This window comes from Aricia agestis, chromosome Z (genome assembly GCF_905147365.1).
Source record: "Aricia agestis chromosome Z, ilAriAges1.1, whole genome shotgun sequence".
NCBI lineage: Eukaryota > Metazoa > Arthropoda > Insecta > Lepidoptera > Lycaenidae > Aricia > Aricia agestis.
Window position 1 is genome coordinate 15546099 of NC_056428.1, and position 15749 is coordinate 15561847.

At 34.8% G+C, this 15749-nt stretch overlaps 1 protein-coding gene across 1 annotated transcript; it reads left to right on the forward strand.

Moving 5' to 3' along the window:
- Positions 1-1325: 1325 nt before the first annotated feature.
- Positions 1326-15749, forward strand: LOC121738979 (cytochrome c1, heme protein, mitochondrial). The gene is made up of 7 exons (XM_042131277.1): positions 1326-1438; positions 1751-1801; positions 2241-2389; positions 12948-13074; positions 13163-13280; positions 13708-13889; positions 15228-15749. The coding sequence occupies exons 1-7, from the start codon at positions 1370-1372 to the stop codon at positions 15456-15458; spliced, it is 927 nt and encodes a 308-aa protein (XP_041987211.1). The 5' UTR covers positions 1326-1369; the 3' UTR covers positions 15459-15749.

Genomic DNA, 15749 nt, shown 5'->3' on the forward strand with positions numbered 1-15749 from the left:
TATTCCATAAAGGATTTTCTTCTCTCTCGCACTCTTTGTTGGTATTTAGCATTATAGGTTTATGGCATACTCTATCATTTTGTCTACTCTGATATAACTTAATCTGTGACATTCGTTGTCATCAAAAACTTTCGAACAAAAAAAAAAATTGGGTTCCAAATTTAAACGTAGCACCTAAAGTAAGTTGGATAATCTGTACAATTTTTAAGCAAGAACGATTAACCAATTAATAAAAAAGACGGAGAAGAAGTTTAAAACTCAAAGTTCGATTTTCAGTAAGTGAAAATTATTTTGTAGCATCTCTTTCAAACATTGTAAATTAGTGGATTAATTATTGAAAAACGAAAGGTAAGCCTCGGAATCGGCTCCAACGATTTTCATGAAATTTAGTATACTAGTGATCGCCCTATGGTCGAAATTCGACCTTAGTTTCAACGACATTAGGACTACCTATATTTTGTAAAAAAATATTGACTTTATCAAATTTTTTTCAACTCTTGTCTCTGGGACTCAACTGATCTCAGACTGGCCGTGTAAGCATTGTCTAATAGGATCTCAGATTCAATAAAAAAAACTATAATCCATTTTCAATTTGTCACCTTGTTGCCAACAGACTTCAAACATAATATGAATAGTTATACAGTGTTTTGTTCCTGTCACACAAGTGACATTTTTAATTGTATTGAAGAAGACAAAATACTGTATAACTATTCAAAGCTTACACAGCGTTTATTAGTAAGAGGGTTTAAATTTTCACAAAATCCTTAATCAAATATTTATTTAATTAAAATTTTATTATTATTTATAATTAAATTACATAATATATAAATATTATGTAATTTAATTATAAATAATAATAAAATTTTAATTAAATAGATATTTAATCATATAAAAAACACAATTTTTTGCCTAAGTACTTTCTGATTTCTCTCTGTAACGGTACGGAACCCTTCGTGAGCGAGCCCGACTCGCACTTGGCCGATTTTATAAACAAACATGTTGCATCTATGTTGCATGAATGGTGAGCATAGTGACTGCAAATTTTCCTCCAAACCTACAAAATAAATTTTGAATCGCATGAACAAATCTATGTATAAAGATGAAGAAATGGAAGAAGACGATGCGAATGTTTAATCTTATAAAAATGCAATATATTATATTATGTGTATTTTTACTTTTCTTACTTTAAAACAACAGTAAATAAAGATGGCAGTATTGAGGCATTTTTTACTACAGGCTTTGGCAGTATTTGGCAGTTTTTTGACCAAAGTTTGGCAGGATCTGTAATTTAAAAATGGTCACCCTGGTCATACGTCATAACGTCACTAACGTCAGTTGATTCTTTCATTCAGAACGACGTTTTATTAACATGGCGGCCGCCGTAGGCAGGATTTGTGGGGCACGACTTTTGAAAAATTATGGAGTAGTGGCACCCCAGGTACTGATATTAGTTAAATAGAAACTAGTCAAGTGCCGAAATACACTTACAAAAACCTGGAAGTGCTTCAAAAGTGTTTAAAATGGGTTTTCGAATCTTGGCCCCATGGATCAATTTGCCAATTTTTTTGGATTTACTATAGTTCTCGGCTCGTTTGGTAGAATCAGGGAACTTTATTGCGCTTAGTGAACGTGTAACTATCTGTGTAGTCCAAAATATCATTGCTGATATATATAACAAGGGCGAAGGATAACCTTTTCAACATTATGTAACAATTACTGTGTAATAGCTAAGAGTAGTTATCCCTTGCAGGTATGTCAACTATCTACTGCTGCTAAAGGATGGACAAAGAACAGGAAACTGGTAAGTTCAAACTACAATTTGGTTGCTTTTGAGAAACAAGATTAGACCATCACTGCTGATTTTGACAGCTGATGGTAGTAAAAGTCCCAAGTAGATTTTTTTGAATTGGAACAAGTAGACTGTAGCAATAATTAATTTTGCTTATGTGAACATATTAATTTTAAGTTTTCTTTTTTTTTCACACAAATAATCTATATTCTCATTTTGTAAAAATGATGATTTTACCATGTTATGTATTATTTATGTAGCTAAATCACAAGGTTAAAGATACACATTATTACAAGTTTAGTTTTGATTGTAACATTATTAGCAAAAATATTTTTTTGCTTCTATGCCTATGCAACCTACTATTACAAAGATTATACCTGTGTTGGGGTATAATAAACAGAAACAAAAATGCAACTAAAAGTTATAACCAATTTGATGTGTATATTTTCAGTGGTTGTCCACGTTGGGTGTGGTCGGCGGTGGTGTTGGAGCCCTGCTGTTTGCCCTGGAACAGTCGGTGCAGGCATCTGGCACCGAGGCTCACCCCTTTCATCAGCCCTGGAGCCATGATGGATGGTTCAAGTCCCTCGATCATGCCAGGTAAAATATTGTTTGTTGTTGTAGATAGCCTACAGTGGCGGCCTTACCCATACCTGGGTGATTGCCTGTTCGCTAGGGGCGTGCACTCCTTGAAGGCAGAAATGCAGTGCATTACTTGCCATTCATAGGTATTTTAATTTAACTTTCCTACATTTTACATGATGTTAATCCATACTAATATTATAAATGTGAAAGTATCTCTGTCTGTCTGTCTGTCTCGCTTTCACGCCAAAACTACTGAACTGATTGCAATGAAATTTTGTACACAGTTATTCTAGAGTCTGAGAAAGGACATAGGCTATACTTTGATGTGGGAAAATATCTTATTTCCCTGAAAATATCGATGAAAATTAATTCATGAATGCAATGCGAATTGCTCATCCCGGGGGTCTTGGGTTCGAGTCCCTCAGGCGGAACAAAAAGTTTTCAATGATCCTGGGTCTTGGATGTGTATTAAAATAATATTTCAAAAATCTTAAATATATTTTATGTAAGTATAATATATTATTATAAAAAGTCCAGAAATATATCGATGCAATGAACATTTTAGTTCTAATATGATTCAACAGATGGCGTTTTATTTTTTACTTCATTGTAACATAGAACTAATCATACTTATTAGTTATTATGTTTTTGTTTATAGTTTTTAATACGTCAGAATATTATGTTTAATAATATTATCACTTGGTATAATAATAATCAATCTATCTTATCTTACTCCTACTGCAATTCTAATATATGTGACAAGTTGACAACAGAAGGCGCTCTAAAATAAAGGAGTTCGAGTGTACCGTGTTGGCCTTAGATATTCCATCCAGAAAATATATCAATGCAATCAACATTTTAATTCTAATATATGAAAACAGATGGCGTTTTTTTTTTACTGCATTATTGTAACAGAACTAATCATACCTACTTTATTAGGTTTTATTCATAACTAGCTGTTGCCCGCAACTTCGTCCGCGTGGACTTTAGTTTATAGTGCGCGGTGTCAACAAAATTTGTGTCAAATTTAAAAACTTTTTTAAACCCTGGTAACCCTCTTAGGGCCGCGCTACACCGGAATGGCAGCGCTGAAAGTGCTCGCCTCGCCGCTGCCATTCCGGTGTAGCAGTGTGCACATAATCTATACTAATATTATAAATGCGAAAGTATCTCTGTCTGTCGGTCTGTCTGTCTGTCAGTCTCGCTTTCACGGCAAACGCCAAAACTACCGAACCGATTGTAATGGAATTTTGTATACAGACAGTCTAAAGCCTGAGAAAGAACATAGGCTACTTTTTTACTGGAAAAAAGGGTTGTAAGGGGGTACAAATGCGTAAATTTGTTCAAATTAAGTTAGTTCCAAAAATTCATAATAGATGGCGCCGTGCGTCTTCTACATCGCGCTGACGCTTGCTCAAAAGTCTTTCTATAAGAGGTGGTATCCTCTTACATTTAAGTTTCGATTGTTATATCTATTCTACGCTATTAAATAACTCAGTACTATATCTGTGCAGTGACGTAACCTTAAACCTATCAATGATAAATAGTTTATGGGTAGAGTTGTCGTGATAGTATTTAGTCATGGTTTCTGCATCTTCCTTCTTCCTTGCCAGCATTCGCTCTAATTTATCAACATAATCACTTGATCGGGGAAAAGCTATTTGTAGTGTTTGCTTCCATGATTCCCATGACATGTCATAGCTTTCTAAGTCATCATACCGATCTCTCGCTGAGCCACGTAGTCGGAGTTTCATAATAAATATACGATCAGTATTGTCCCATCCGTAAATGTCTCCCAATTGGTCTATCTTGTGAAGCCATCCAATCACATTGCTATCGATGTCCTCGGGTCGATATTTCGGTATTATTTCTGCATCGATAGGAGTAACGTGTCTCCTTCTCACCTTCCTCGATTGATTATGGCCAGAGAAAAAAAATCGCTATTTTCGTCTGACGAACTAGTATCATCATAGTCCACTTTCCTCTTACCCAAACCGGTAGCGTAAGGTCCGGACATTTTCAAATCACCACTTCTGAATTATTAAACAACAGTACTTTACTATTTCAATATTTATTTGAACAGAGTAACCTCTTATTAACAGTCGTTACAATAATGCCGATAATTCATGACAGCAAGCTCTTAAATACTGGAAAAGTGATCAATTGACTATTTAACATCCTCTAAAAATAATTATTAGAATAACATAAATGAATCAGACTACAAAAAAATATATAAGCTTAGATAGATATAACTTATTAAATTATCAGTTTAAATTAATCATACTTATTAATTAATAATTAAAATGTAATCATTGACGTCCATAGTTCTCCTTAGTTCCGCCTACCATTACCGGAATTCAGTAACAATAATTACACAAATGTCAGTTCATGTCAGTAAGTATGATTCTATATAATTCAGGTATAATTATTGACTATTTATTAGTTATTACAAAATTATTACATATTAAATTTTCTAATTATTTTAAGTCAAATTTTCTTACATTATTAAAATGTTCAAAATATTCCTTATTGCTATAGAAGCATTTGTCCAGCAACCAATCAAATAATATTTTTTTGAATTTATTTGTTACGGAGCAATGATATTCTACTTATACAGATATGTTACGTCCATACTATTTTCCGGCTTAAATCTCTTCTGAACAATTTTCAAATTCAAAATTGCAGACATTGACAAATTTGACAGATAAGTGAAACAAAAACCATTTTATTATTTTATTATATTAGTTCTATTTTTAAACGTCGAATCGTATCGCTGTCTCTTTCTTCGCCTGAGCTATGACGAAATATCGATTTTTCGAGATTGTTTGAAAAAATAATTGAAAATGTAAATAATCGAGGTATTTATTGCAATCAAGACATGTGGTAAGAGATTCCATGTATTTTGTTTACTTTCGAGTCATAATTGGTACATTTTTGAAACACGCACGACGTCATTTTCAATTTATTTAGGTAAGACAAGACGCGGCACGTTCGTGACTGCGCTCGATGCAGAATAAACAACAGACGGCCCAATTGGGCCGTATTTGAAGCTTCACAACGCGCGCGGTGGTAACATATCTGGTTTGAGTATTTCATCAGTGTTACGGAGATATTTTTTATGTCTTTAGTGTTGCCTAAAGACATAAAAAATATCTCCGTAACATTAACGGTTAAAAATATTTATTGACATACAGTAACTATTCTCACTATACAATTGCAATCCCTACTTACATACTTATTTGACCTACATTGACCATTCTTATGGTTTATTATTAAGCGGAACCACAAAACTTAACAATATCTAGCATTAAATGTACACTAAAAACCTTTATTAACACTTTTATTACATGAAATATGCCGACCGACTCCTTTGTTATGTCCTAGTAAGTAGGATATAACTTTTGATTGACGCTTATACACCGATATAAGGCTCTCTCCAGTTTATAGTACCTTAATGACGCTGGCCATATACAATCGGTGGCATATACAAATTCTCAATGTTGCCACCTCACAATTTTTAATGAAGCCGACTTCCAACTTTAAAAAGATAGGCGAATATTGGTGGCGTTGACAAAGTGGCGCAGAATTTTAGGATTTCGCGACAAAAATATTTTTTAAAAGTTTTCAATAAAATTCTTTATCAAATGTTATGCACTTAGCTGCACTAATAACCAAACATATAACAATTCATAATATGTAAGCTGTGTTTCAATAGTTCTCATAGTTTTTGCTACAGCGACAGTCAAAGTGCACCCTTACCTCGGCGGATTGCCGTTTTTGGGCCATTTCAGCGTCTCTCGTCAAGGTTTTTCCGAAAAAACTTTTGGGTTTATAATTTAAACCGAATCATTGTGTATGTCCTTCCGAGTCAATTTGTTGCTGAATCCGACATTATAGTCAAAAATTTGATAACTGCAACACTGTTAAAAATATCGAAGTCCGAGAGTTTTTTTTATGAAATCAGCAAAAAACGGCGGCCTCACCCATTTCTTAAAAATGTTATTTGACTGTGAGGTTTGTGTTGAAAATGTGTGTAAATATTAAAAATTAAAAATAACAACTTTTCACAATTGACAACATTTCAAAATTTTAACATGGCTTTTTTATTGTTTTATATGAAAGTAGACTTAAAATAAGGAGACACGTGTTTCTTGCTTTTTCAAAATTATGTTTTTATGATACCTAAAAAATCAAAGCGCACGGAGTGCGCGGCCAAGTTCCAGCAGGCATTAACACGAACCGTGAACAATTTGCAGTCGTTTGGTGGGCTTTTTTGCATTCTAGTTCGTGACATTTATGAATATTTATTTACACATCAATGGAAAGTTGACCTGGTGCTGCAGCATCACCTGGTTATCAATAGGATATCCAACTCCTCACCAACTTAGAGCAATGGTTTCGTGTTTGGGCTCATTTTAATTGCGACAACTAGTAAGACGTAGATAACCAATAAATTTTTGCATGCTGCTGCTGCAGCATCACCTGGATTCTATAGGAGCCGAGCTCCATATGAAATTATGAACCCAAAGTGGAGGTTTCATGTTTGGACTCATATTGACGGCCTCATCCAAAAGGACATTCCTAGATGGTATTCATTGGGATATAATATGATCCTGTTGATAGGAATTATTCTGCATTATAACCAACACAAGTTTAAAAAGCATGAAATAAAATTAAATTAAAAAAAAATAAAAAAAACCCCGCCAAACAACTTTAAAAAGTAATGAAATATATTTTACTCACTTTAACTTTAAATAATTCCTAAGTGTAAAGTGATATTTTAGTCCATAATTGTTGTCATGGTGTGTCGGGGGACCGCTAATGTAGATGTTTGATTTCACACAACATTATAGTTTAAGGGTCGGTTTTCAGCGAACCAAATCGAGACAATCAGTGACATGGCGATACAAAATGCAAAAGACACTGTTGGCGGTCCCCCGACACACCGTGACAACAATTATGGACTAAAATATCACTTTACACTTAGGAATTATTTAAATTTAAAGTGAGTAAAATATATTATTTCATTACTTTTTAAAGTTGTTTGGCGGGGGTTTTTTTTTAAATTTCTTTATTTAATTTTATTATGCTTCATGTTGACTTTTTAAAACTATTTTACACCAGGCAAATAAAATTGTTTATGGGTATTTTTTCGGTCCCATTTGCTTTCGGGGTCAAAATTTGATGTTTACGAAATGAATTTTTTCGATCAAATACTTTTAAAATGTTAACTCTATAGTGTTCTATTTTGCCGTATTGTGTATTACCGTAAGATAATTAATCAAAAAGATATTAAACATCAAATAGCCAAAATTTCATTTCCAACGAGCATACGTTCCCAGATTGCTAAGCTTAGACACAACTTTCTCAGAGTTTACGTAATTAATCTTATCATGTTTTGTACTGGAACATTAGCTTAAATACTCATATTAACCATTTTAAACATAAGAATGAACTCGTGCATGTGCAACATTGAGAGAACGTAGGTTTTTATTTTGTCACGTGAAATTTTTCATATCGTTCCGAGCAAATGGTTTTTATGTTTTTGACCAAATCTGCATCTGTAGATCTACGTGCAAACATGTTTCGGGACCGTGTATAGGCGAGATAAGATGTGCGCATTGTTTCTCGGAGAAAATTAATTTTTTAGTTGCAAATTCTCGTTTTGTCACGGGTAAGCCTTCATTACCATCCATTGCCTATTTAAATGACTTTTGTTGTAATGATTTTTATAATACATTATGATAAATGCTATTGAAATAATTTCTAAAGATATGTTGCAGGGCTGAATTACGTCTGAGACAATATTTACTTAGGAGAAGTCACTGACGTTCAAAACAAAGATTTTTACCTAGCTTGTGGATTGTGGAACTCTATATAGATATTGTAGATTTACGCCCTGTCAAAGATATGCTTCTGGAGCCTTCAATGAACCGACGAGCACACATTTTCATGGAAAATATATCTTCGAATAGTATTATTCATGTTAATCTCATAATGAAACTAAATATGTGATTATTTTGAAATAACTAGTATTTTAAGTAACATACGGATAACCCTGTATATTTTCCTTTTAATATATTTACCTATCCATGTAGTAAAAATCTAGCTAGTACTTCATAATTAAGTGATTAAACATAATATTTAAGATTTAAAACTGTTTTTTAAGAATTTAAGATTTTATTAGTGCTAAGCTTCACTATATATAATGCTTGTTTAATGTATTTAAAGTGGTATGTCATTATTTTCAAGAGTTTACTAAAGTTTACTAAACTAGTGGGCGCAAAATTGCATAGAACTGCGATTTAAAAAATCTAGTAAGTTAATAGTTACGTAAAGTACATGGAATGATTGTATACGATTATATAGTAGAACTAAAGATTGGTTGCATTTTTAAAATAAAATAGTAATGTATGACTTGTTTCCATAGCTGGGCACCGTTAATCAAATAGTTAACTTCGTTAATCGTTAATCCGTTAAAAAAAAAGTTAGCTTCGTTAAACGTTAAAGCGTTACATTTCGGACGAATTAACGAAGTTAACGTTAATCGTTAATTGTTATAACTTATATCATTGTGTTAGTGTACATACAAAACCTGTTGGTTTAGGTTCTGGAAGTTAACAGGTTAGGGACAAAACAAAATACTTTTATAATGATTGTATTCTACCTAATTAAATTACACTGCACTCTTCTTTATCAACATGCAAATGATTTTTAACATTTATAAACAAATCACTCTTCACTCTTTAAGCACCGGGGCTGAGTAATGAAATGATAAAACGAAACAAATCTCTTTTCACTCGCACGCGCCCGAAAATATATCGAGTATTGTTTTTTTTTCACCCGCTGCTGCCGTGCCGCGGCGCCGCGCTGCCCGCCCGCCAGGCACTTGTCGTTTCATACTGTCTGAACCTGTTTTTGCGCCGCGCCGCGATTCCGTGCAGTAAATAGTAGGCATTGGATTAACGATTAACGGACTTCTGCATATTAACGGAAGTTAACGAGTCCGTTAATATTTTTAAAAGTTAACTTAAAAGTTAATTCGTTAATCAAAATGTTAACTTAGTTAATTAACGATTAACGGATTAACGAGTTAATGCCCAGCTATGCTTGTTGCTTACTTTTTAACGATATTCTTATATTTTAGTTAATTTTTTAGTAGAGGAGACTTAAATAAAAGCACTGATATTATTACTCATAAAAATAAAACAATAATAAGTATTCTGTTTATAACTAACATGAAATTCCTTAATTTTTTTCGCTTCCATATTACTATTTTTCATTTCCATCCAATCCTTTAAATTTCCATCTTATCGATTTTCATTTCCGTCTGTTGCATCATTACTATCCATCTATTTATATCGTAAATATAAATAGCAGACTAAGGCAATTCAGGGATCAGAGTAAGTATACGTATACAAGCCTAAATACAAAATTTTGTCGTAATATCTTTAAAAAAAAAAGATTCTACAAAAATGGCCAAATGGGACCGAAAAAATAGAACGACTAATCTCAGGAACTACTGGTCCGATTTGAAAAATTCTTTCAGTGTTAGATAGCCCATTTATCAAGGAAGGCTATAGGCTATTTACATTGTAAATTTTATTTTTTTAAAAGACAAATTTTCCACTTTTTTACTAAAAAGTGGCCCCGTGCGAGTTTCTTACGCCGGTTCTTCTCGCCGGGTTAGTTCCCGAACCGGTGGTAGGCAACATGTAGTTCAACATTCTGAAAATATTTGATTCAAATTTATTCAGAAATAAAACAATTTTTATTTTATTTATTTTATATATTTTATCACGCTAAAACTAATAGGAGCAAAGAAATAGAGGAAAATGTGGAAAAAACGGAGAAAAATTATTTGAAATTGCTTATTATCTTAAGAACTACTGGAGCAATTTTTATGTTATTTGGCAAACATGAAGAATAGACCACGTGAAGGAACAAAGGCTATTTTTGCGGAAAAATATACGGCTGCGTGAAATTCCTATATTACGCAAGCAAAGCCGCGCGGAACATCTATAATTATATAAGCGCCGGTATTCACGGGCGCGGGCGCCGCCATGTTAGCGTCAGTTTCTTCTGCACTCGCGTTTTCTTGTCGCGTTTTCGGCATTATTGTGGTCCGGCCACAAGTTGGGCGCAATTTTTAAGGTACGATACTTTTATTTACTTTACTTATGCACAAAAATACAGGTGTGGCTCACTAATAACTATAATTAGGTATAATAACAACAAAGTACACAATCAAGTAATGCAGCTTACGCTCGCGCGTCCCGACGTATATATATATATATATATATATATATATATATATATATTGTTTGTGTGAGATTTTCAATAGTAGATCGATATCCCATCCCCTTTACACGCATACAATTTCATCTAAATGTCGAAATGTCGTAGCAAACAGACAGTCATATTTCTAATTTAAGTATCCACTACAATCAAATTTGTTGGCACGTTGGCATGCGCTTAGTAGGCGCTGTGAAAGGTTAAACCAAACGCTATAGCCAGAGTAGACAGAATGATAGAGTATGCCGACTTAGAACTGATTTTTAAATTTGACGCATTAGTCGCAAGGGTTGTTAACTTGTTACCTACGAATTTAAAACTATGACATATTCGATGGACGTGCCTCTTTGGTCGTTTTGTTGTTTGTGTTTTGGCACATGCGATTAAAATTGTCAGAATCCAATTTTGAAATCTTTATTTTAAATATTTAAAAATAAATTAAATCAGCCAGCGCGAGGCACAAATCGCAATCCATTCATAATCCTAGTGAAACCCGACGAATTTGACAGATATTGAAACCTGTCCGTTTCTTTGCAGTCGAACTACTGGTCTATTGTGCTTATGACGTCAGAAGCGGTCGTCTTTTTTCGACCGTGGCGCAGGGTGTGCTGACAACATTAAACATGTAGGCTAGGGATGGGAATCGTCAATTCAATCACTGAAATTGTTATACTATATTTATTATAAATTAAGTACAAACACGTTTATTTGTTCAGTAACCATTGCTTTATTTGTTTATAATAAATTAGTAAAAACAGAAATGTTTTAGTGTATGTGGATTTTTGTATCAGTAAATCATTGCTTATGTCCCGTCCCTACTGTCGGATTTTTCCGACTCGGGCGTTGGACATCAATACACTTTTCTAAGAACTAGAGATCGCCCAATGGTCGAAATTCAAGTTAGTTTCAACGACATTAGGACTACTACCTATATTTTGTAAAAAATATTGACTTTATCATTTATTTTTTTTAACTCTTGTTTCTGGGACTTACGGCCGTTTTCCAATATTCAATCTATCTCTGGTTTGACATACAACCGATCGCAGCTAACATTGAATTGACATAAAATATATGTCTCTAATGTCTAATGTGAGAAATAGAAATTCCTATCTCTAGTAGGGCAAAACCAGAGATAGATAAAATATTGGGAACGGCCGTTAGCTGATCTCAGACTGGCCGTGCAAGCATTGTTTAATAGTACTTATCTTAGATTTAAAAAAAAAACTATAATCCATTTTCAATTTGTCAACTTGTCAACAGACTTCAACCATAAATAAAAGAGTATAATTCGTTATAGGCTTGTCACTCAAAAATCTGTCATTTCTCATGTGTGTGTGTTGTAGTGTGTGTAATGTTTTATTTGTTAAAAAAATGTATGATAAAAGCATAATTTCAAAATAATATTAGTTCGATGCACTCCTTCACCATATAAACTATAACTGTGCAAAATTTCATGCACCTACGTTTCCCCATTTTTCGTAAAAAGGGTTACAAAGATTTTCGTTCACGCATTAATATTATGATGATGATGATGTTTTCGGTAATTTATTTAACTTAAGATATTATTTTTAGGTTTTCTAATTAAGAAACGAAAGTGTAATCAATTGTAAATGATTACTTCGTTAACTATTTACTAAGTATAAACATTATTTTAATATAATACAGTGCTATCTAACAAAAGATTAACCGAGAAGTGGTACTGGTCGTAAATATCCGACCTTGGCGAAATGGGCACGAAAATATTTGTCGGATTATTCCGACCTTGGCGGCTAAAGGGTTAATACAATGTAGTTTTCATTTCCTACGTACAAACACAAATACTAAAGACCTATTAAAATAAAAATACCAGCAGTAAGTAAAAAAATACCCAAAAGTCCCGGTTCTCCCGGTTCCTTCAACAAGTAATCCCGAAAATCCCGGGACGCAAGAAGAACACCGGTTCTTCATTCCCTAGTTGCAGGATTTCATGCATGCTGGTTAAACATTATTAATAACTAGATGACGCCCGCCTCTCTCTCAACTCCTTTGCGCCAAAATTAGTTTATCGCGCGGGAACCGTACATTTTCCGAGATAAAAACTATCCTATGTCCTTTCCCAGGACTCAAAATATAACCATGCCAAATTTCAGCAAAATTGGTTCAGCGGTTTGACCGTGAAGAGGTAACAGACAGACAGACAGTTTTTTGATAAGTACTAATATAATATTATTATTAATAACACTTTCGCGTTTATAAATTATAATATTATATTAGTATGGATGTTTTTTTTTATTTGCAGCGTCCGCCGTGGTTACGAAGTGTACAAACAGGTGTGCAAGGCGTGCCACTCTCTCCAGTACATCGCCTTCCGCAACCTGGTGAATGTCACTCACACCGAGGAGGAGGCTAAGGCTGAAGCTGCTGAGGTATGCTCACACAGGCTGTTGGCACATCATCAGTTATAATATTATAAAAATATTAATAATATATATATAAGTTACTGTATAATTCCAGGTGATGATCAGAGACGGTCCCGATGAAGAGGGCAACTACTTCGACCGGCCTGGCAAGCTGTCCGACCACTTCCCGTCCCCGTACCCCAATGAGAACGCTGCCAGAGCTGCCAATAACGGTCAGTTATGTTATTTGTGATTGAGCTTTGACTACTATAAGTGTCTAAACACACCATGCCGAAGATACGCGGCCGAAGTTCAGGCTCTGTGATTGGTAGGCTGTCAAAATTTGGACCAATCACAGAGCCGAACCGGGTCTTGAGACCGGGTCGCATCCTGTACTGACTATTTATACCAGCCTAAGACTAGGTATTTTTTGGTGGGGTAGGGGTTGCATAAGGAATATGAAAAACAATATTATGTACCAATGTATGTACTTACATATTGGTTTATTATGCACAAAATGCATTTAGAAAGTCACATTGCAAGATTTATGGAATTTAAGAAATACGATTTGCTTATTTCATAGTCTTGGGCCTTAGTTATGAATAGACAATGGATGGCCAGAAAGATGTACTCAACTAATACTATCGTGTCTCATTCCAGGTGCGTACCCACCGGACTTGTCTCTGATCGTGTCCGGGCGCAAGGGCGGCGAGGACTACATATTCGCGCTGCTCACCGGCTACACGGAGCCTCCCGCTGGTGTGCTACTCCGCGAGGGACAGAACTACAACCCCTACTTCCCCGGAGGAGCCATTGCTATGGCGCAGGTGTTGTTCAACGAGGTGAGTCGATATATATAATGATCTTTCTTGATCATGACTGCCAAATATTTATTTATTTATTTGTTCTATATTATGCTTAGAATACTTCTCATAAAACCAAAATCACCATATTATGTTTGCATGTAATTTGTAAATTTTGACGAGTTCCCTTGATAACGTGTGATTTGAGGGAGATACAATCGTTTACTAAATAACACGGCTCACGTGTCATACGCCACACGTTAAAAACATGTATGACACGGCTCCTGAGTCCTGTGTCATCCGTACTGAATCGGTTTAAGATATTATGGAGGGAACACCTACATGTTGTTCACGGACATAGTTTTGTGTTTTTTCGGCGCGCTAGCTCCTAGGAAACCCAAGTTTATAAGTGGGCAGGGTGCAAGATTACATATTTTCCTGTACTCTCCGTACTTAAAAAAATAATGCCCCGGAGACTACACATTTCCCGGCAATAAAGTTCAGGGTCGTCTTTCCCTGCGACCTATTTTTAGGGTTCTGTACTCAAAGGGTAAAAACGGGACCCTATTACTGAGACTTCGATGTCTGTCCGTCTGTCTGTCTGTCTCCAGGCTGTATCTCAAGAACGGCTTTAGCTAGCCTTCTGAAATTTTCACAGATTGTGTATTTTTGTTGCCGCTATTACAAAAAATACTAAAAACAAAATTAAATTAATATTTAAGAGTGGCTCCCATACAACACAAACTTGACTTTTTTAGCCTTTTTCTCGTAATCAATAATGGCAACATGTACGCGCTTGAAATTTTCACACAGTCCTTAATTGTATGTGTACTTTAATGATTAATAATAATCTATATAAAATAGATTTTCAATTGTGTTAGTAACGCTAAAACTCGAAAACGGCTGAACGGATTGGACTAATTTTAGTCTTAAAATATTTGTAGAAGTCGAAGGAAGGTTTTAAAGTGATACGAAGTTCACCGCGACAGCTAGTATTAAAATAAAATAAAAAATTAAGGGGGGTTCCCATACAAATAACACAATTTTTGGCCTATTTTTTATCTATAACGGTACAGAACGGTTCGTGCGCGAGTCCGACTCGCACTTGGCCGATTATTTTTTAACTATGTCAAATTCCATGCATCCATTCCTTCAATATTATATTGTTAGTCGCAACTCCGTAACTCCGTTTGTTTATCGTGCGGGGACTGTACCTTTTTTCGAAACAAAAACTATCCTAGGTCCTATGTCTCTTATATCATTTCCATACAAAATCTAAAACAGCGAATACACTACTGCATTTATAACATTAGTGAATACTATTAAAAAGTACACATGATAAGGAATAGATAACATGTAGTTTCTGTGTCATTTCAGGCTGCCGAATACAGCGACGGTACGCCGGCGTCCGCCCCGCAGCTCGCCAAAGACGTAGCCACCTTCCTCCGGTGGTGCTCCGAGCCCGAGCTCGACGACCGAAGGCTCATGACCATCAAGGCCCTGGGCATGTGCTCCCTCCTAGCCGCAGTTGTATACTACTACAAACGACACAAGTGGACCTCCATCAAAACCAGGAAGTTAGCGTACAAGCCAGTCTCTAAGAAGTAAAGCATAGAAAACGAAACGTTTTAGACAATTTTTTTTCAATAGGCACAGTTATGTTGATAATTAAAATAATTTATTTCTATCCGGATACATGTTTTCTTTTGTGGATGTGTCGGCTTGTACCATGAGCGCAGTGTTGGGGTGATATTATCAATAATTGTATTATTAAATTAAATCTGTTAAGTATGTGCATTGATTTGAGCACAGATATTGCTGCATACTGTGCTAATGTTCCATAAGAATCTAGCTGTAAATCAGTGTACAGATCAATAAATGAGTTATTGAAAACCATCA

Excerpts from the sequence above, each read along its gene's own strand:
- LOC121738979 (XM_042131277.1), top strand. The coding sequence starts at position 1,370 with ATGGCGGCCGCCGTAGGCAGGATTTGTGGGGCACGACTTTTGAAAAAT. Across the intron at positions 1,802-2,240 it reads GGACAAAGAACAGGAAACTG|TGGTTGTCCACGTTGGGTGT; the intron begins GTAAGTTCAAAC and ends GTATATTTTCAG. Across the intron at positions 13,075-13,162 it reads CTAAGGCTGAAGCTGCTGAG|GTGATGATCAGAGACGGTCC; the intron begins GTATGCTCACAC and ends GTATAATTCCAG.